The sequence below is a fragment of the Chenopodium album genome, chromosome 21 (assembly GCF_948465745.1).
Source record: "Chenopodium album chromosome 21, dcCheAlbu1.1, whole genome shotgun sequence".
In the NCBI taxonomy this organism is placed as follows: domain Eukaryota; kingdom Viridiplantae; phylum Streptophyta; class Magnoliopsida; order Caryophyllales; family Amaranthaceae; genus Chenopodium; species Chenopodium album.
In genome coordinates this window covers 4,256,779-4,278,168 of record NC_137854.1, presented here as the reverse complement: position 1 = coordinate 4,278,168, position 21,390 = coordinate 4,256,779, and the positions used below count along the sequence as shown (strand labels likewise).

The following is a 21,390-nucleotide window of genomic DNA, read 5'->3' as shown; positions in this document are numbered from 1 at the left end:
TGGTGTAACAATTAGATTAAAGGTAAATCGAATAAGAAGTTGCATAAGATAAGAATATATTTTAGTTCTACATTATACTATCTTAAGGGTGTCGAGGAAACAGATTTTCCCTTGACCAATATCATTAACACTAAGAAAATCCAAGAAATCCTTAAAGCTACTTTCCTTGTATGCCTTGGGATGATCCACATCTTCCAACTCAGGAGCAGGCTCCATTTTCTCATCCAACCCCAAACTATGGAGGCTTGCAATGGATATCCTAGTCTTCTGTGAGTTAACGATAGCTCTATGCACCACACTTTTGTACAGCCCATTGCTTAATACCTCAAAATGATCTCCTATGTGGACTACCAGAGCACCATTGATGTTGGGCACGAGTTTCCACGATCCATCTTGCTTGTCCACGATTTCAAGCCCGAGAGAATCCTGCAAGAGGATGGTCAAGCAGCTGTAATCAGAATGAGGAGGCAATCCAAGTGTGAGATGAGGTTGAGGACACGGCGGGTAGCAGTTTGAGGTAATTACCTGCATGCCTTCTCCTATTTTATCACCCAGATACGTTGGACCCAAACCAAGACTCTCTGTGATAACTCCTGCTAAATCCACTGCTAGTTTTTGCACTTTTGATGTGTATGCTCCCATATCATCCCTGTTATGAAATGTATATATAGAAATTAACCAAAGGATCATGTAATATGAAGGATAAAGATAACATGATCGAATTGTAGACATTTGGTATAATAATTCCTAATTAAATCACATAGTTGCAGGAGTATAGCAGTATATATACTTAGGCAAACTCCGAAAATTACAAACTTGGTTTTGGAAAATTTCACTCATACCCTAGAGTTTTAAATGGTAAATTTGCAAATACAATCCCATGAAAATGTTCACACGACCAATGCATCATTACAAAATGCTATCCCACCTCTAAGGTCCTAGACTCCTAGCCTCCTAGGTGTGTTCTTATCATAAATTTCCTTACATGATTACATAAGATCTCTTCGGAATCTTCATCATTATCAGTTTTTACACCCCCCTTGCCCCCAATGAGGTCATCTAAGCTCCAAAGACACTTTCATGTCTGTTGGAGCATGCAATGGATGACTGAAATACCCTAACAGCAAAGTAAAGTGTGCCTTATGAGAGTTATTTTTACACCCCCTTGCCCCCAATGAGGTCACCTATAAGATCAGGGCTCTATATATATATAAAGACAAGTGCATGAATTATTCTTTTTAAATACGAAGTAATACTCCATTCCTTTAATATTGCAACAAGGGAGGTAGATACGGTACTTCCTCTGTCCCTTTAATATTGCAACAAGGGAGGTAGGTACAGTTTTTAAGATGATGAGAGAGATAGAGAAAGCTAAAATGTTCCCATGTGATGAGGAGAATGATGGAGAGAAAACATATGCAAAGAAAATGTTGCAATATTTGTGAAACATTCTACAATGGTAATTGTTGCAATATTAGGAGAAAGTAAAATTCTATAATAAGAAGACATTAAATACATCATATAGATCCAAGCTGATGTAATTAATGCCCTTGTTTATCTTTCTAGAAGATGACGAACTAGGTTCATGTGCTTGTATATGCTTCCGTTAGACATTGCCTTTTGACATTAGAATAAGAGTAGCTTAAATTTATTAATGGTTGATATAGATTGGTTTATTTATTTCCAAATTTCATGCATAAATACATGAATTTCAGTGCATACAAAGGAGCATTTATTTGATCTAAACTCTTTGCCTGGAATTTTCTGTACTCAAAGTAACCCCTCAAAACTCAGACAGTCAAATGCATGAGGTCACAAATGATATCTTACGTCGCACAAGCAATAGAAATTAGAATCTAAAGTCACACATGCATTGCAACTCTTGTTGTTAATTATCTTCTTTCTTTTTGGGCTAAAACAGACATAATATACTTAGCTTGTACTTGGACAACTTGAATTTTTCTATGGTGTTCCTTTAATGTGGGTAAGTACACAGATTAGCCTTCAGCATGGTAATGTGGTAGTTTGAGTGTATGCAATTTAGAAAATTAAGATAATTTAGATAATAAACCTGTAAGTTGGTGGATTCTCAGGCCAAGACTGAACCCAATTTTCCAAGGGGTTCGCATAAAGTTTTAAAAACACCCTCCAAAATTGAATCTTATCAACGCCATCCTTGAGGCTCGTCCCATACCTCACTGGTTTGTGAACATCATTTGACATAAACTTCAGTTTCTCATTTGCAGGCAATCGGAAAAACCCATCCACAGCACCTAGTGCTTTGTTCAGGACCGTCTGGTCTATGCCATGATTAACAACCTGCACATACATATCCATTTGTATGTAATAAGTAAAGGTCTTTGATGCTTTAGCATCCTTACTGGACAGTAATATAGTATCAGACCACAAAACAATTCATGAGATTCATATGCAAAGTTGCAAGTTATATAATGATCTGTTGATCAATATATACAACTATGAACACCCCTATTGTTTCTCTCTTTCACAGCATTATGATGTATTGAGAGCTGAATAAAGAGCTGTACCTGGCTTTGTTCAAATTAGTTTCCAATGCTCAAATAATGTACAATTACATACGTAAGAGTGACCGAGTAGTGAGGCAGGATAATAATATCAGCACAAGTATATAGATGCATATAAGAATTATCAATACCATACCATATAAAAGCCGTAAAATGTAACTCCAATTCTCAATAAAAGTCACCGCATGATGAATAAGTGATCTGCAAGTAAATCATGAAAGTCATCCCTGTTTTTTTCTTAAAAAATTAAATGATGCCCCTCTCATTTTTATTTTTTTAACAACTTTCAAAAAATGATATTGTATAGGACAAATCCTATCATGATAGGTTTACTTACTTGGAAAATTCCAAAATGGAGACACGCTTTGCGAATGCTTTGAACGACAGCAGACCGGTGAATGGGGCTGATTAGAAATTCAGCCAAATCAACCACAGGAACATGAGCTTGGGGTGAGTTCAAGGTGGGTTGTTGAGAGGAAGGAACCTCATAGCACTCTGGGACATGTGACAATCTCCTCTCTTGTGCACTTTGTCCAGTGCTATAACTTTGAGAGCACCTATCACTTTCCATAATAAACCTTGGTTAAGTATATATGAATATGTATTTTAGATATGAAGTGAATATAATCAACTGAGTAACAATTTGAGACAGATTTATATGGGAATGAAAAATATAGTTTGAAGAATAGTTTGCTATATATAGAAAATTACTCTAAAGTAGTCATGCTTCTGTAAGGGTCTAAGGGGAGTTACAATCATGAACCACAAGTTAACCATGCTTAATGATAACTTCATGCAGCTTAAGCTAAGCTACCATCCAAAACTTATCTTTATAACTAACTGTATGATGTAAATTTCATAATAAGACAGTATGCTTCAAATCAAACAAATATTGTCTCTTCCTATAAACAGTATATTTTTCACATAAATTGTTGACTTATGTGGCTCTGTATTCACTAGGCTTTAATATATATTTTAAATCACTCATACAGCCATACATAAGATTGAGTAACATTGCAACTACTGTATACATGAAACTGATCGCACCTGATCTGGGAGTATAGGAATGATGTAACATACTGAATCTGGCTAGATAACTCACATTAGTATAAGACAACTTGCCATATGCACCTTTCAGATATTTATAAAATCATTGATGCAGGATTTCACCAGCGTTCATTACTACACTGTGTCCATGCGAAAACAGCAATAACATTTGATTAAGAATATGTTAAATGAGTAAAACTTCATGGAATGAACTGAAACAAAAAGTGGGTAGGACATTATGGAATAAAATCAGTACTTAGTACTTCATAGCATCATTATATTTCTCCGGAAAATAAATAAATAAATATAAAATAAAAAATAAAGGATTGGCGGTAAAAACTTGATTTCAAAATATATTGGTGACTATCTAAAATTCTAAAACGGATAGGCTAACTATTTTATTTTAAGGGTGTCAAGGAAGCATATTTTCCCTTGTCCAATATCATTAGCACTTAGAAAATCCAAGAAATCCTTGAAGCTACTTCCCTTGTATGCCTTGGGATGATCTGCATCCACCAACTCAAGAGCAGGCTCCATCTTCTCAAGCAACCCCTTACTGTGAAAGCTTGCAATGGATATCCTAGTCTTCTGGGAATTAAGAACAGCCCTATGCACCACACTTTTGTACAATCCATTGCTTAATACCTCAAAATGATCTCCAATGTGAACTAGCAGGGAACCACTGATGTAGGGCACGAGTTTCCAAGAGCCACCGTCTTGCATGTCCATGACTTCGAGCCCTGGAGAGCTCTGAAGTAGGATGGTCAAGCAGCTGTAATCCGAATGTGGAGGCAACCCAAGCGTGAGGCAGGGTTGGGGACAAGGTGGGTAACAATTTGTTGTTATTACCTGCATGCCTTCTTCCATCTTCTCACTCAGATACTTGGGACCCAAACCAAGACTCTCTGTGGTAGCTCCTGCTAATTCCATTGCTAGTTTTTGCACTTTTGAAGAGTATGCTCCCATGTCTCCCCTATCAATCATGATAAGGTTTACAAAGGCCATAATTTTTTTGTAGTCATGAAAAAAGTAAAAAAGTTACTTTCTTAATCTCAAAGTACTTTTCCTAATCCGCAGTGGTGTAATTTTAACTATTGCAATGGCTACAATAAAGGTTAATGTAAAAGTTTATGTTAATTAATCAGTAGAAAGAAAATAATCAGTAAAAAAAGATCACATATCATAATAGAGTAATATGGCTAGTACTACGTGCTTAGTATTAAAAACCATAAGAATATGAGTAACCATATATTCATATATTATAATCAAGTATGATGGCTATTACTAGTACTACGTGCTTAGTATTATAAACCTTAAGACAACGAGTGTACATCCCTCTCCTAAATAATTTCCTGCTTAAATATGGTTTGGGATCATTACAACGGGCACTTATGCCCCCCAACGTAACATAAACTTTTTTCTCTCCATTACATCAACACTTTATACTCAATTCTTACACTTTTTCTTTATCCACTTTCATCATTTTGTCATATGTAACCACAATTCTTAATCTTTGTGAGGAAGACCAAAAGCTAATACGACGATTATTTCAGGAGCAGTATCATTTGTATAATGAAACAAGTTTTGCAGCAAATTCACACCCACAAAGAATTAAGTCAACATCAAGTGTTGCAGCAAATTCACACCCCCAAGATATAAGGAATATAAAATCCGGATAGAAAACTCCAAATTCTAACAAAAGAGGCAATACTGCAAGACTGCAGGAATGTATACAAATAAATTAAGGCAAAGATAAATTCCGGAAATTAGGGGGTTTTTTTCCTCACCTCTGAGGTACTTCTGGAATCAGGTTCAAGGCAATTAGGCAAGGAAAAATATAGAGAGACACAAGCACATGATTCTCTTTATTGTTGATAACAATCCACAAAACATTCCCTCAAAAACAAAAATATATAAATTATTTTACACTACATTAGAAAAATCAATCAGACACCAAGCTGATGTATGTAAATCTTTATCTTCTTCTTTTGAATAGATACTGAAGTAGATGTATACGCATTTGCTTATAAATTTTACTATTAGAAAAATGGGTTTATTTCTGCTTGTGATTTTGAAACAAGCTTCTTTTTTCTCATGCTGAATTTATATGCAAGAATTTCAGCACATATGGAGGAGCATTTGTTTAATGTTATCTTGCATCTTAACCCTCTTTCATGGCATTTTCTGTACTCTCACGTAACCCTCAAACCAAAGCATGAGGTCACAAATACCACTCATAGTAAAATAAAAAAAAAATAATAAAAAGAAGGAGTCACATGCATTGAGTATGCAATTAAATAAAGACGGAGCTAAAGAAACTTGTAAACAGTTCCATTTTCCTCATTCTTTTTTCCATGCTGAATTGAATATGTCTTATCTTTTAAACTAATTTATTGATTAATTTATCAAGTCGTGTTTTTATCAGAAACATGGAAACTGAACTCATCACATAAATAAAATGTAAATCAAATATTCTATTAGCACATTCAGCTGTATGTACGACAGATATCCTAGATAATAGTGAAAAGCTTTGAACATACAATTCATGTCTTTGGTTGAGTATGAGCATCATACTTCATAAGCATTACAACACTGCATTCATCTTTCACTTCATACATAAAAAAGTATATTAAGCATTATCTACACAATTCAGGTACTTGCATAATATATATCCTAAACAACAGGTAATGCATTATATTTATGCAATTCACAAAAATAAATAAATTAGATAACATACCTATAAGCAGGTGGATTCTCAGGCCAAGATTGAACCCAGTCGGTCAAGGGGTTTGCATATTGTTTAAGGAAAACCCTCCAAAATTGAATCTTATCAACACCATCCTTAAGACTTGTCCCATACCTCACTGGTTTGTGAACATCCTTCGACATAAATTTCATTTTTTCATCAGCAGGCAAGCGAAAAAACTCAGCTGCAGCACCAAGGGCTTTGTCTAGGACTGACTGGTCAATGCCATGATTAACAACCTGCAGCACATATCTTCTTAGTGTATAATATACAACGATGTAGAATAATGAGAGAATTCAGCTTTCTAATCACCCAAAAATGCAAATTATACAATGGGCATGCTTATTAAAGTATTATTATAGGCTGTTCTTCCTTGCTGGAAGTTTTGTCCATGAAACTTTAGGATATGCCTATAAATTTTAACTATCTTAAAGTCTTTAAAAGAACTTTTCCTGAAATATGTTGACCAAAAACTTTAACCTAACCTTCAAGTCTTTAACACTAAAAGTATCACTTAAGTCACTATCTTTGACTATGTAAGAAAATAAAGACCTCAAAAAACAATATCCTTTGAGTTAGTAAAAAAATAAAGTAAGGGATATAGCAACTGAATATATGATGGCTAATACACAAAGGCATGAAACAAATTGCATGAATAGGAGGGTGAGCCAGTATATCAACTATTGACAATAAATATGAAGAAAATTAGGTTTACATGGTAACATCCAAAGCGCTTGCAAGCTTGTTTAATACTTTCAATGACAGCTAAGCGGTGAGTAGGGCCCATTTGCAAACCAGCCAGGTCAATAACAGGAATTTGAGCTTCGGGTGAATTCAAGCTAGGACGCTCAGTGGAGGGAACCTCATAGCACTCTGGAACATGAGTCAATCCCTTTTCTTGTGCACTTTGTCCAGTGCTAAAACATTGAAAGCACATGTCAATTTCCATGAGGGAATATAAGCAAACAAAAAAAAAAGAAAAAAGAGCAGACAATTGTTTTGAATGACAATATACAAATGAATGAATACATATCTAACAAAAAAAAAATACTACTGCTATTTATAGATAGGTATTATGAAGAGCTGCATGATGATCATATAACTTGTAAACAACAAACTTCAAGCCGCCTTAACCATGCATGATTGATAAACATAGTTTAATTCCAGGCTTACCTCTTTGATCATATGCTTTAAGTTGTTTGTTGATTAGAAAATGTAAAACATAGTAGCTTGCACCTGGTCAAGGAGTGTGGCAATGTTGTAAGGTAATGAATCTAGAAACTGGCATCAGTACATCTGTACATGTACTACATGACAAACTTCAACTTTCCATGATTGACTCAAAATTAGAATAATACTGGGATTAATACCGGCCCACTGGGCATAGCCAAAACCAGTTTTATGACATGATGCCCAACGTTTTCAGGTAACTTCCCAGCAAAGCTTCTTCCCTAAGCATGAGTTGAGCATTTCAACCAACTGCCTAACTTCTCAACCGACGCATTTCTACACTCTTCTCACACTTTCTCTCAAACCACTGCCTTGCAGAATTCTGGCGCTGTAAGATCAGAAGAAATAAATAAGCTGACAAAGCCGATTTAATTTAATACTTCATGCTGAATTGATCATGGCTTGCATGATTGCATGTGAAGCTTTTTTTCTTCATATCAAATTTGGGATTTTAAATCCTGTGACGAAAAATTCAAACAATTGTACAATAGAAGATACATCCCAAGTTCATATAATATTGTTTGGAACCATATACAACCACTAGTCGGTCACATAAAGCTCATGGTGTCCTTTAGTTAATTAAGGGATATGCGTATGAAATTAGCTAAAATGAGAGTTTAAAGAAAAATCGGATTGTTTCAACCACCCAAATGGTCTCCCGGGATGTCATGAGGTCTATATGAAGCACTGCAAGTGCTTTCCTTTCTGGATTCGGAAAAGTAAAAAACTATCCAAAACTAAAGGTTATAATTCACGATTTCAAACCAATTTTGGGAAATTTTCACAAAATTGAGCTAAATGTATGAGGGGTCCCTTGGGTCATGTAAGTTGATTTAGAGCCATAATAACCCTACAAATAAGTCTATAAAAGTCTCGAGAATGAGTTTGGTTCAATAATATGACTAATGCAGAACTATGTAGTCACCAAGGCTGACACGTGTACAATTTGGAGAAAGGAATGATGTCAGCGGTTGTTATTTAAGTATTAGTAATAAATATACTATATTGATGTTCACCTTTTTAGCAATTGTTCAAATGGAGTGAAGCTTTTTTAATGGAAAAGTATTCACAACAAATGGAGTCTCATCACATGGTTAGCAACAATTTCATTACTAATGGAAAATCATCACACTTATTTCCTTACTTCTTTTCCGTGATTATCAAATATAGGTATTGTATTATGTGTAACCAATCCCCCTCATCACCAGCACAAATAACCCTTCATTACCACAATACCCTTGCCCCATTTTTGGGTCAGAAAGTGGGGAAGAATAGTCATGTTTCTAGATCACTGTATATTACATAATCACGTAGTACATTTCTTATTTAAAGGGGTTTCATTATCTCTTCCTCTCACTTCCCCCTTTGTTCTCTACTTCGCCATTCTTAGTATGCACGATGGAATTAATAAATTAAATGCCATAGGTATAATAAATTTGTTTTTATTTTTGACGCAATGCAAATGAGCATTTTGCCACTATAGCACTTGCCTAAATCAATTTCCTACATTTACTCCCTCATGCTCTATCAAAAAAGTTAATAAATAAATCAGATCAATTATGCAAACCATTAATATGGAAAGCATCAATCGTTCAAACCAAATGTAGCATTGGTTTGTTTCCCTCATCTTCTACAAAAATTCTTCCACCAATCATTCAACATGAAACAATTGTACTAAGTGCAACAAATCTGTTCAAGTCTTTATGCAATTGATCAGATCTGTATGCATCAGATAACTAACCCGAATTCATTTTACTACTCATCATATTCGGTTAGGATGAATATGAAATGATTATATACTGCTTCTATTCCTTTCGTATTGTATTCTTATTGGTGCTTTTACTACTCTTATTGTGGCTGCTAGAGATGTCAATTCAAGTATTCAAGTCGGGTTTGGATAGGGTCATATTAGGTATCAGGTTAATTCAGATCAGGTTATGTCGGGTCAATCTAGCTTCAAATCAAGTTCAAGTTCATGTCGGGTCAATTTCAGTTCAAGTTATAACGGGTCGTTCACCTTTTCGGATATAGGTCGGGTTCAATTCGAATTAAAATCAGTCGGGTTCAATTTCAGGTTTAGGTTGTATTGAGTCGGGTTTGGATGGGTTAATAAAATGGTACATTCGGAATCGGGTTAGTGTTGAGTCGGGTTTTGGTTCAAGTTCAATTCTAATAAATATCGGTGTGACCAAGTTGAATTATATAATTACGCCTTCCATAATTTGATCGAGCATCATCAAAATTTTATTAAACCTATATAAGAGTAATAGAGAACAAAAGGTATATAAGCTAAACAAAAGATTTTATTAAATCGGATCAAGGGTTTACAGAATTATACCAGTATATAAGCTGAATAAAAGGTATATAAAATTTTATTAAACCATCCATGACTCGGGTTCATGTATTAATTAAGTCAGGTACTAGTTCAGATTCGGATTGTTTTCGGGTCGAATTAAATAGGTTGACGGTTACTATCAGGTCAGGTGCAAGCTCGGGTTCATGTCATAAAGTATTGGATCAAATGGATTTCCTGTTAAGATTAGGTCAGGTTCAGGTTAGGTTATAGGTCACTAGTTTCACCCCATTGTTCGATTACAGGCTGGGTTCAGATCATTGTCGGTTAAGGTCGGGTTCTCGGGTCGGGTTAGTTTTTGATAGCTCTAGCTATAATCCACACTTTTTGAAGAAATTTTGAGGTTTCGGAGCCTGGTGACAAATAGTGTTGAGACCCTAGGGGATATATCTCGGGGTCATATAATGCTGTTTGTATGATCATTATATGTTGTCATAAACGTACGTGGTAGGCTTGAGTTTACGAAATCACTTCAAGTTGTGAATGGGGAAAAATGACCGTTGAAGGGCATATTGGATGGTTCAACCAACCCAATTGGACTCCCGAAGGTTATTAGGAACCATGGTAAACATCTCGGCAATTTTTATTTCGGGGCGAAAAAAGGTCAAAAACTTACAAAAATAAAGGCTATAATCCACGCTTTTTGATGAAATTTTGAGGTTTCGGGGCCCGGTGTCAAAAAGCCTTGAGACCCTAAAAAATACATCTCAGGGTCATATAATGCTGTTTGAAACCATATATGATCATTATATGTTGTCAAAAACGTCCGTGGTAGGCTTTAGTTTACGAAATCGGTACAAGTTGTGAACGGGTAAAATGACCGTTTCAGGACATATTGGATGTTTCCATCGACCCAATTGGACTCTCGGAGGGTATTAGGGACCATGGTAAATATCTCGGCAATTTTTATTTCCGAACGAAAAAAGGTCAAAAAATTACAAAATTGAAGCCTATAATCCACGCTTTTTGAGGAAATTTTGAGATTTCGAGGCCCGGTAGTGAAAAGTTTTGAGACGCTAGGAGATATATCTCGGAGTCATCTAATGTCGTTTGCAACCATATATGATCATTATATGTTGTCATAAACGTGCGTGGTAGGCTTGAGTTTACAAACACTACAAGTTGTGAACGGGTAACATGACCGTTTAAGGGCATGTTGGATGGTTCCACCGATCTAATTGGACTCCCGGAAGGTATTGGGGACCATGGTAAACATCTTGGAAATTTTTATATTTGGGCAAAAAGAGGTCAAAAAATTACAAAATTGAATCCTATAATTCATGCTTTTTGAGGAAATTTTTAGGTTTCGGGGCCCGATGGCGAAAAGTTTTAAAACCCTAGGGGATATATCTCAGGGTCATATATTGTCGTTTGCAACCATATATGATCATTATATGTTGTCATAAACGTACGTGGTAGGCTTGAGTTTACGAAATCACTACAAGTTGTGAATGAGTAAAATGACCGTTTAAGGGCGTATTGGATGGTTCCTTTGATCCAATTTGACTCCTGGAGGGTGTTAGGGACCATGGTAAACATCTCGGCAATTTTTATTTTCGAGCGAAAAAAGGTCAAAAAAATTACAAATTTAAAGGCTATAATCCACGCTTTGTGAGAAGATTTTGAGGTTTTGGGCCCGGTGGCGAAAAGTGTTAAGACCCTAGGGGATATATCTTGGTGTCATGTAATGCTGTTTGAAACCATATATGATCACTATATGTTGTCATAAATGTACGTAGTACGCTTGAGTTTAAGAAATCGCTGTAAGTTGTGAACGGGTAAAACGATCGTTTAAGGGCATGTTGGATGGTTCCACCGATCCAATTGGACTCCCGGAGGAAATTAGGGACCATGGTAAACATCTCAACAATTTTTATTTGTGGGCAAAAAAAGGTCAAAAAAAAATACAAAGTTGAAGGCTATAATCCGCGCTTTTTGAGAAATTTTGAGGTTTCGGGGCCCGATAGTAAAAAGTGTTGAGACCCTAGAGAATATATCTCGGGGTCATATATTGTTGTTTGAAACCATAAAAGATCATTAAATGTTGTCATAAACGTACGTGGTAGGCTTGAGTTCACTACAAGTTGTGAACAGGAAAAATGACCGTTTAAGGGCATATTAGATGATTCTACCGACCCAATTGGACTCCTGGAGGGTATTAGGGACCATGGTAAACATCTCGGCAATTTTTATTTCAGGGCGAAAAAAGGTCAAAAATTACAAAATTGAAGCCTATATCCACGCTTTTTGAGGAAATTTTGAGGTTTCGAGGCCTGGTTGCGAAAAGTTTAAAGATCCTAGGGGATATATCTCGGGGTCATATAATGCCATTTGCAACCATATATGATCATTATATGTTGTCATAAACGTACGCGGTAGGCTTGAGTTTACGAAATCACTACAAGTTGTGAACGGGTAAAATGACCGTTTAAGGGCATATTGGATGATTCTACTGACCCAATTGGACTCCCGGAGGATATTAAGGACCATGGTAAACATTTCGGCAATTTTTATTTTCGGGCGAAAAAAGGTCAAAAAATTACAAAATTGAAAGCTCACGATTTTTGAGGAAATTTTGAGGTTTAGGGGTCTGGTGGCGAAAAGCCTTTAGACCCTAAGAGATACATCTCAGGGTCATATAATGTCGTTTGAAACCATATATAATCATTATATGTTGTCATAAACGTCCGTGGTAGGCTTGAGTTTTCAAAATCGGTGCAAATTGCGAACGGGTAAAATGATTGTTTAAGGGCATATGGGATGGTTCCACCGACCCAATTGGACTCCTAAGGGTATTAGGGACCATGGTAAACATCTCGACAATTTTTATTTCCGAGCGAAAAAAGGTCAAAAAAATTACAAAATTATAGGCTATAATCCACGCTTTTTAAGGAAATTTTGAGGTTTTGGAGCTCGGTGGCGAAAAGTATTGAGACCCTAAAGTATTGTCCTATTTTCCGCTACATAAAACCAGAATTATGCACTTCAAAAGTTAGTACCTCCATCTTTTTCCCCTAACTATTCCAATCATATTAATACGGAGTAGGAAATACTAAACCATGCACTTTAAAAATCCAATTAAATAAATGAGATTGCATGCATTCATATGTAACCTATACTTTTGGAATAGTACAGAGATATTCCACCTCAAATTTTGAAAAAACAAGTGGTACGTTATGCAAACTGCAGAAAAGTGGGAGCTAAACATACAACTCAAACTCAAATCTACGTCATTCCAAACCTGGGGAATCATCATGATGCCCAAGTCTTACGATCATAGCTCAAAAACATAAACATACTGACAGAAAAAGTCAGGGGTATTTGCCTATTTTCTCACATCACATGGGAAACTTTTGAAGGTATTCAAAAGAAATTTGATAAATGTAACTTACAAGAGACTACAATGCTTGATCCTCAAATGCCACTTCCAGAGTTACATGTGACTAAATGGATTGTCATACTTCAATGGATGCATTTCATAACCCAAGCTAAGTTACCTAACACAAAGACACACAGTAATTTTTAAATAAACTAACAACTCAACAGTAGATATAAGCTACAATCATAAAAAAAATATCATACATGATCCATTAGTTAAGGCATTTACAGTATAACCAGCTGAAAATCACAACAGATCTAAAGTTCGATGTAAACTTTCTATTCATTTAACAGAAGGTAGCTAATTACTGAAACTTCCATAATGCTTCATATGTAGGGAAGGTCAATATATAGGCCAGGGGGTAAGGAGCTTGGAAGAATAAAGACAGAACAATCAAATATAGAGTTCTGGTGAACATTTATAGCATTCGCCTAAATCAAGTTCCAGTATTCAACTTCCACATATTATAACTGACAACAGAAGAATTAATATAACAATATGCAAACCACCAATGTGAGAAGCATCAACCATTTAGAAACCAATTTTGGCAATGTATTCATTTGTTTTCCCTTATCTCCTGTAATTCCTCTCCACAATCATTCAACATAAAGTTTTATAATAGCTTCTGTTGCATCTTATGCAATTGATTAGCAGAATGCATCAGAAATTCAGAATACTAACCACACTTGAATTTGATTTCCCATTCCTCAACACCCTGTACTATAGCATCACATTTGTAGTTTGTAAAGTGGTAATTAAAGTTTCGTAAGCTCAAACAAAGTGAACAACCCCACCCCCGCATAACATCACAAAAAAAATTGTCCAACCAAAAATCATGCTCATACAAGATATTGCACAATATGCCTCCTGCCTTTTCTAGGAACTAAACTACAGATAAGTTAAGAAGATATGTACACAAAGTTACCCTAATGATCACATATTGGTTATTTTTGCCAATTGACATTAATTCAAAAAGCTTACTAACTTCGACCACGAATTAGTCAAACAATTTTGTCAAAGGAGGGTCGGATGTACACAATCTTACCCTTGCAATCACTGATTGGTTATTTGGTTATTTCCAATTGACCTTACTTCAATAAACTTATTAAGTTTGACCACAAATTTGTCCAACAGCTTTATCAAATTAATGATACTAAAGTGCCATAGTTTTAATTTATGAAACATTTCAGTAAGATTACAAACACATCATTCATACTATAACAAAACTAATGTACAAAACAAATTTTGTAATAACACAGATATGTTCATAAATCATAGCATAATACAAGGTTTTATCTCAAGTATAATGGGAATTAGATTCAATGCAATAAAAAATTCAGAACAACAAGATGAAATCAAAAGAGCTGAAAAATTACAAATCATAGAACATAATTTGAAAAATTAGGGATTCCGAAGAACTTTATACAAGTATAATTTGTGAGAAGAATTAATTACCTACAAATCGCTTGAGTAACAAAACTTGTTCGAATTCTTAGAAAGACAATGCAAATACAGTCTTGAATCTGATTAATGCACTTTAAAGAAGAACAATTTGGCGACACTAGGTTTTGTAGAACATGGCGGGAAAGTGATTTGTCATCATCAATCATAATTTTTGAGGACTGATGAGACTGTTTCAATTTTATCTAGTTGATAGAAAAGGGATAATAATAAAGAGGTAAAATTGTAATATTGTGGATGAAACAGCTATTACCAATAGCGGTTTTGATGTTGGTGGTTTTACATATGAACAGTGCAAAGTTATCTCATTTAATTACCAGTTTTGTCACTCAATTAAAACTTTAGCTCCAAGCTCCAACTTCACTAGATCTAACAAGAGTTTTTGCATATAGTGAGGCTTGAATCCGAGACCTCGCGGGCATCAAGTTGATTACCACTTAAGCCGACTCTTGTTAGTTAAGAAATCCTAAATGAATATGAGAATTAAGATATAAATTTGGTTTACTTAGAAGAGATCTTACATTATTATACTACATTACTACAAGGTTTAATTATTGATTACGAAGTAATGATATTTTATATAATAAAATCTTGTAGTAACAAGGATGCAAATGCACTAATCTTGTTTTTCAATGAGACTTTCTCACACTAATTTATTAAAAAAAGTTAAAATTTAGACTTTAGGACAAGAGCACGTTTAAAGCAAGAGCCACTCCAATCTCATGGTTAGTATGAACTAGGTTAAAATCCCGTCCAATAATAATATTACAAAATACTACATAAAGTATATAAAAGATATTCAGAATTATTTCATTTGGGTATATATGGAATATAATTGTCAAAGTGGAAAGAAAAAATCATAAGGTATAAATAGTTTACTTATAGATTTTGCAAAAAAAATAAAATAAAAAAAAAAAGAGAGAGAAGCGAAAAAGGCTGGAAAAATTTTCACAACGCCATGACAAGTGTCATAAAAGGATTTGCTTTTAGTATAGGTTAATAGATAGATAGATTTGATAGATCACCACCTCTAGATTTTTATATGAATTTGATTCTCAACAATTAAGCTAAATCCAAAAGCACCATGGAAATGAAATCCAATTTTCAAAATAGGAAGCTTAGTGAGCATAGTAGTATCAGGATACATATTATAGAGCTTTTTATGTTACAAGCTTGAAAATTTGTACAATAATAGTAGTAACAGTCGTGATCATCCATGGGCAGTCCACCAGCCTAAACACAAGGAAAACAGCTTGTACAAAGATAACTAACCAGTCTTAATGTCGCTCCTGCATTTAAAAGCTGTTAACTTCAAGCAAGTATGAGATTGTAAGAAATTCACGTGGCTAGATGGTTAAGAATGAGATTATAATCAAGCAAGAAGTAGAGCAAAAAGATTAAAGATGAATGAAGGATTACAAAATGAATGAACAACGCCATAAACTTTAAAATTTTGATATATCCTACATATAAGAAAGAGTATTGTTGTATAACAAAACAGTAGGTCATAATTTACAGAGCTACAGAATTGGCAGGCATGGCAGTCAGGCATCACTTTCCTTAGATCTTCGAGACTGGTCTGGTATCTATTGAGTGTACAAACAGGAGGTGAAAGAAATACTTTATAACGTGTCAAAAAAAAACTCAGTACTTTATAACGTGGTGCCGCAGCCAGAGTTCATACATAACCATATGGAAAGCATCATACTTGATAGGAGGGGTGTTCCATTGAAAATGCTTTTGTACCTGATACAAAAGGATTAAAAGGATTTCAAAAATTGCAAATCCTGGTGTATAAAAATGTGTATCTTCGCCCTTTTTTTTTTTTTATCATCATTTATCATTTGTGGGATATAACCTGGAACTAAACAGTGATGATAATCACAAAGACCTTCATAGTTTATGCTGATTTTTCAAGTGAGTAAAGAAGATGCCATTTTTACCACCCCCCCCCCCCCCCCCCTCTTTCTTTCTTCTCAACTCATTTGTGTAGCACTCAAGTTTTTCTTCCGAGTTAACATTCTACAAAACTACAAAGCCAGATTCTACCCTGCTTCATGAACATCATGAGTAATAAAGGGAGACTACCTGCAAGTAGCATCTAGTGTGTATGCCTAAAAACTTTAAATTATAGCTGTGTTATGAAAAACAAATGGCTTCAGGAAGATCCACTTTCAGAGTTCCAAAGAATGTTTAACCAGAACAACATGAACAGAGAACAACAAGCTTACAAGCTCACAAGGGTTTCTAAGGCTGTCAGATACAGTTTAATGTCAAAATTTCAGCCAGCATAAAACCATTACCTTGACCAAATTCTCATGAAGCCGTTTAAATTCTGCGTCTGTTATGGCCTTAAGAATTTGCTTGAGATGGTAGACATCCCTCTCCCTAAGCACAACAGCAAATTTTCGCCAATCAAGAATGTCGTTAAAAGGCAGATCGTAGTAATCTGATATTATTACTGCAGAAAAGAGAGACAAACAGAAACTTTAAAAACTTCTCAAGCCAGGTCTTTGCATAAGCTGCAGTAAAGCTTAACTAAAACAATTATCTGAGAACTAGGATGTGTTGAGAACTACATGAAGTCGTGCACATTAACTATCAAGGTCACCCTATTTTTCTGAGTATATTAGGTGATGTGAATACATACAATATTAACCATTCCCACAACCCATACAATAGATACAGAAAAAACTTACCAGGAACACATCCATAATGGATTGAGTCTGTTATACGAGCACTGTTAACTTGAGAGCCACCAGGGCATATGCAAAACTTATTCCTGTAAAACCTCTTCTGATATACCAAAGGCCCAATAGCCCTATTTATTCTGTTGTTAGATATATCAAGTTCCGTGTCATTCTCCCAGACTCTGGCCAATATGACTCTAATTTTAGAGTTACGATGGCCTGCCCAAAATCCAAGGTTTGTCCTGAAAAGTGTACTTTCTGTTAGTTAAAGATAATCTGCACAAAGATGACCCAGACAATAATAAATATAACAAAGCCCACCAGATTACTAAAGTAGGCAGGATTTTTAAGGAACAAATTTATGCTATCTTATCCCTAGCCTGCTAGCCATAAAAAATTTACCCTATATTGGCTCCAATGAAATTTATTCGATGTCTTAGATGCACCCGTACAGATTAGCAACTCAAAACAGAGAGATTAATTAGCACTAATTCACCAAGTGGAGCAACATGAAAAACTTCAGAGTTCAGAAGCAAATATCCCACCCCTTAATATTCACAAACAAATGTCTTCCTTTTGTTTTCTACTGTTTTGCAACCGAAAATTGTCAACACTTGAATCTAAATTGTTATTCTTTTCACTATCTGTTTAAAGTCCTTGTTAGGGTGACACAGCTGATATGTATATGAGAAGGCATAGAGGAGCAGCAGGACTTCTCGTTAGCCACTACATCTAGAATTAAACATGGCATCATAGCCAAAGTTGGCTTGTTTACTGGATAAGGATTTGAGATTGATAGGAATTCCCAACCCCAAAGGGAATTTTTCTCTATACCTATCCAATGTGCATAGTTAAAAGGACACTCACATGTGAGGACTGAGGAGTGACGACTCCCATATATGTGTTTTGCACATATAAGTATGACTAATATTGAAGAGAGTAACCACATTGGAATCAATTTACAACATTCCTCCATTCCTCCCCTTGCAAATTATCTTTGTGATGGAAGACTCTTGGACATTTATTTTAACACTCATTTTTAGTGATTTTTAGGGTCATTTTTTCATAAATTAGTTCTGCACCACCTTTTTTCAACTATTAATGTTGGATTTTGCATATCAAGTTCTGCCAATCAAAGATACCTAGATACACCTTTTCAAAAAAGAAATCTGGGAACATAACTTGAATCTCAACTAGAAACTAAATTTTTTCAAAAGTCTCCCGCGCCCAGATGCAAAACCTGCTCTGGTTTTGCTACGAGACTTGGACAAATAAACAACAATTTTGTCCGAAGTTGAGATAAGTAATAGAAAAACCCAGAGTAATTTATAAATATTTACAAATTCATATATTTTCAATATTGTTTGGTTTGAACTAGACCATTTATTGATTTTTCATGATTGACCATTCCAGAAATCCACAACTGTTAACTTCCACTTCCAGGTTTGTTAACATTGCCATAGAGTGGGGAAAGGGGGGGAGGGGGATTACAAAGAAAGGTGATATGCCAGAAAGAGCAACAGCAAAAGACAAGAAATTAACTAAAAGAGTTCCACCAACCTGTTTTCTATGTCGTTTCCTCCAGCAGGAAGAGCAAAGGGCTGTAGTACTTGTGGCAAAGCAACATCTTTGTGAGGGATGAACCCTACATCATAACTTGGGGAGCACACTACTCGAATAGAATTCTTTATAAGAAAAGGCAACCCTTCAAATGCTCTCACTCCAACATCATGACAAGTAACCAAAAAGTGATCAGCTCCCAACGTTCTATTCCAGTAAGGATACTTGGCTATTAAGCCTTCAACATAGTCCTTGACAATTATAGTCATGTTTTCATATGAAGTCCCCTGCGAAGTATAATGCACTAATAACTCATTATAAGGATCATAAAGGTTATCAAACTTCCACTATGGCAGATAAACATATTTGCTTTAGTTTGGCATAATCTGCACCAACAAAGAGGAAAGAAAACAAACCCAAAGCTGGTGAACAGATAAATGACATTTAGCTAGTCACACTTTGTTTTAATAGAAGGAATGCAAAGAAAAGAAGAGAAGAGAAAGGGAGGAGGACAATTTCTCTTGTTTGAGTAAAGAATTGGGGGAAGGAGAGGGAGGAATCCATTTTTCCTCACTCTTTAAGAAGCACAATCCATCCAAAATTGGAGAGATTTGGAGGGAAAATGAAGCTCACCTTTCCCCTCCCTTTCTCCTCCCTCCCCTTCCTCCTCTTTCCCTCCCTTCCTTTTCCTTCCATCTTTGCTTTCCAAACAAAGTGTCAATTGATCCTGAATACATAAATCCATATCTCCTTTTCTATGCTTGCACAACTATGCTAGTGATATCTTACCAAACCATCAGTATAACTACAAGTGCTACGATTTAGCTACCGGCGTTGCCAATTTGCTACAATCAAAAGAACTCCATATAGCTTGCCATAAACCACAATAATTCATTCTTATACAAACTACAAGAGACACTTACTCAACCATTATTGCTCAATTTTCCCAGCGGTAAACGGCCGATCATGTTGCATTAACCCGAATCTCACTTAGTACACTGTTATATATTCACTATCTCAACACTCTTAACTAAAAATTTCATTCACTTTGAACTTCTAATTCACAAAGTAAATCCAGCACAAGAAATTGCCAAAATTCTCCTTATAATCATCCACACTTTCACTACTGTTAACCCAAATCAATTCAATACAATAATTTGTTCAATTTTAAAACAATTCAATCCATAATAACTCCAAAATTTCATATAATTATAACTTGCAATCCAAATCAATCACTTCAAATTTACAATCACAAAAGTAGAATGTAGAATTACTACCTTTCCACGCATCTTATGGCAGGAAATAGGAATAAAGAAGAGATCAGCTTCATCAGGATCCTCAGTACGAAACCCACTCTCTCGAATATTCTGGAAAAAGTAACCTTCACTGGAGTACTTCCCAGTGAGCTTCCTCGGAGTTTGATAAAACGTATTCGGATCACCATCAGGATATATATAAACCTTAAACTTCCTCTCCATTTCCTCGTAATTCAACCTAAAGATCTCCGAAGAATGATACGCTTCCGACACATCCTCTCTCTCCTCCACCACATTCAGAACCTTCTCGAACATCACAGAAACAGGAAATCGATGTTAGAGAGAGAAACTAGAAGAGAGAGAAAGTAGAGGAGAGAGAAAATGGAGGAGAGAGAAAGTGAGCTTACCGTGGTGGGAGGAGAGGAGGAAGGAGAATGGAGAGATTTAAGAGAGAGAAAAGTGAAGGAGATGAGAGTGAGAATTGCTAGGGTTAGCAGAGATCCTCTAATGGTGACCATTGATGAAGATGATGATGGTGATGATTGCGGTGGTTTCGCCGCCGTCATGGGTGGCGCGTTAACGGAGAGTGTGATTTAGAGTGATGCGTTTTCTTTTGAGTGTGTATTTGTTGTTGTTTTTGTGTGAGAGAGAGAAAGTCGATGTACACGTGATTTTTTGAAGGCGCGTGAGTTGGTATATTTGATTAATTTCCCTTTTTTTTGTGAGTTAGTGGGTTGGGCTGATGAAGTTTAGTTATTGGGCTTTGGGAATGATGAGATGGTGGGTTGGGTAATTATATATGGCTAGACTCTAGTCTAGGCATCTTACCCTACACCCCTCCCTTAACTCATCGTTTAACACCCCTTCCCTCAAATACTCACTTTTACAGTAATTACATAGTAATAGCAATATGTTTCCCCCACCCATATATACCAAAAAAAAAAAGCCATTATCATTTCACTTTCTCTCTCCTCACCCATTTTCTACATTTTCTCTCTACATCTATTTTTTGCATTTTCAAATCTAGAACTTTCTATGAATTTATGACAAATTATGAAAAAATTGTTCAGTTACTACAACTAATCAAGGTTGAAATTCAAAGGAGTAAGTGATTTTGTTCATATT

The 21,390-nt window shown here is 35.5% G+C and overlaps 3 protein-coding genes across 3 annotated transcripts; all 3 read right to left on the bottom strand.

Moving 5' to 3' along the window:
- Positions 1 to 16: 16 nt before the first annotated feature.
- On the bottom strand, positions 17 to 3,114 carry LOC145602713 (2-oxoglutarate-dependent dioxygenase 21, chloroplastic-like). The gene is made up of 4 exons (XM_081658884.1): positions 2,881 to 3,114; positions 2,072 to 2,319; positions 526 to 649; positions 17 to 426 (listed from the first exon to the last, which is right to left on the bottom strand). Exons 1-4 carry the CDS (start codon positions 3,112 to 3,114, stop codon positions 73 to 75), a joined length of 960 nt encoding a protein of 319 aa, XP_081515010.1. The 3' UTR covers positions 17 to 72.
- A 531-nt stretch (positions 3,115 to 3,645) lies between these two features.
- LOC145602437 (flavanone 3-dioxygenase 3-like) lies at positions 3,646 to 7,431 on the bottom strand. Its single transcript, XM_081658627.1, has 3 exons — positions 7,052 to 7,431; positions 6,328 to 6,575; positions 3,646 to 4,563 (listed from the first exon to the last, which is right to left on the bottom strand). Exons 1-3 carry the CDS (start codon positions 7,283 to 7,285, stop codon positions 3,984 to 3,986), a joined length of 1,062 nt encoding a protein of 353 aa, XP_081514753.1. The 5' UTR covers positions 7,286 to 7,431; the 3' UTR covers positions 3,646 to 3,983.
- An 8,767-nt stretch (positions 7,432 to 16,198) lies between these two features.
- On the bottom strand, positions 16,199 to 20,926 carry LOC145601843 (putative glycosyltransferase At5g03795). Its single transcript, XM_081657921.1, has 6 exons — positions 20,673 to 20,926; positions 20,287 to 20,568; positions 19,010 to 19,296; positions 17,459 to 17,691; positions 17,063 to 17,220; positions 16,199 to 16,505 (listed from the first exon to the last, which is right to left on the bottom strand). The coding sequence occupies exons 1-6, from the start codon at positions 20,829 to 20,831 to the stop codon at positions 16,404 to 16,406; spliced, it is 1,221 nt and encodes a 406-aa protein (XP_081514047.1). The 5' UTR covers positions 20,832 to 20,926; the 3' UTR covers positions 16,199 to 16,403.
- Between the last annotated feature and the right edge of the window lie 464 nt (positions 20,927 to 21,390).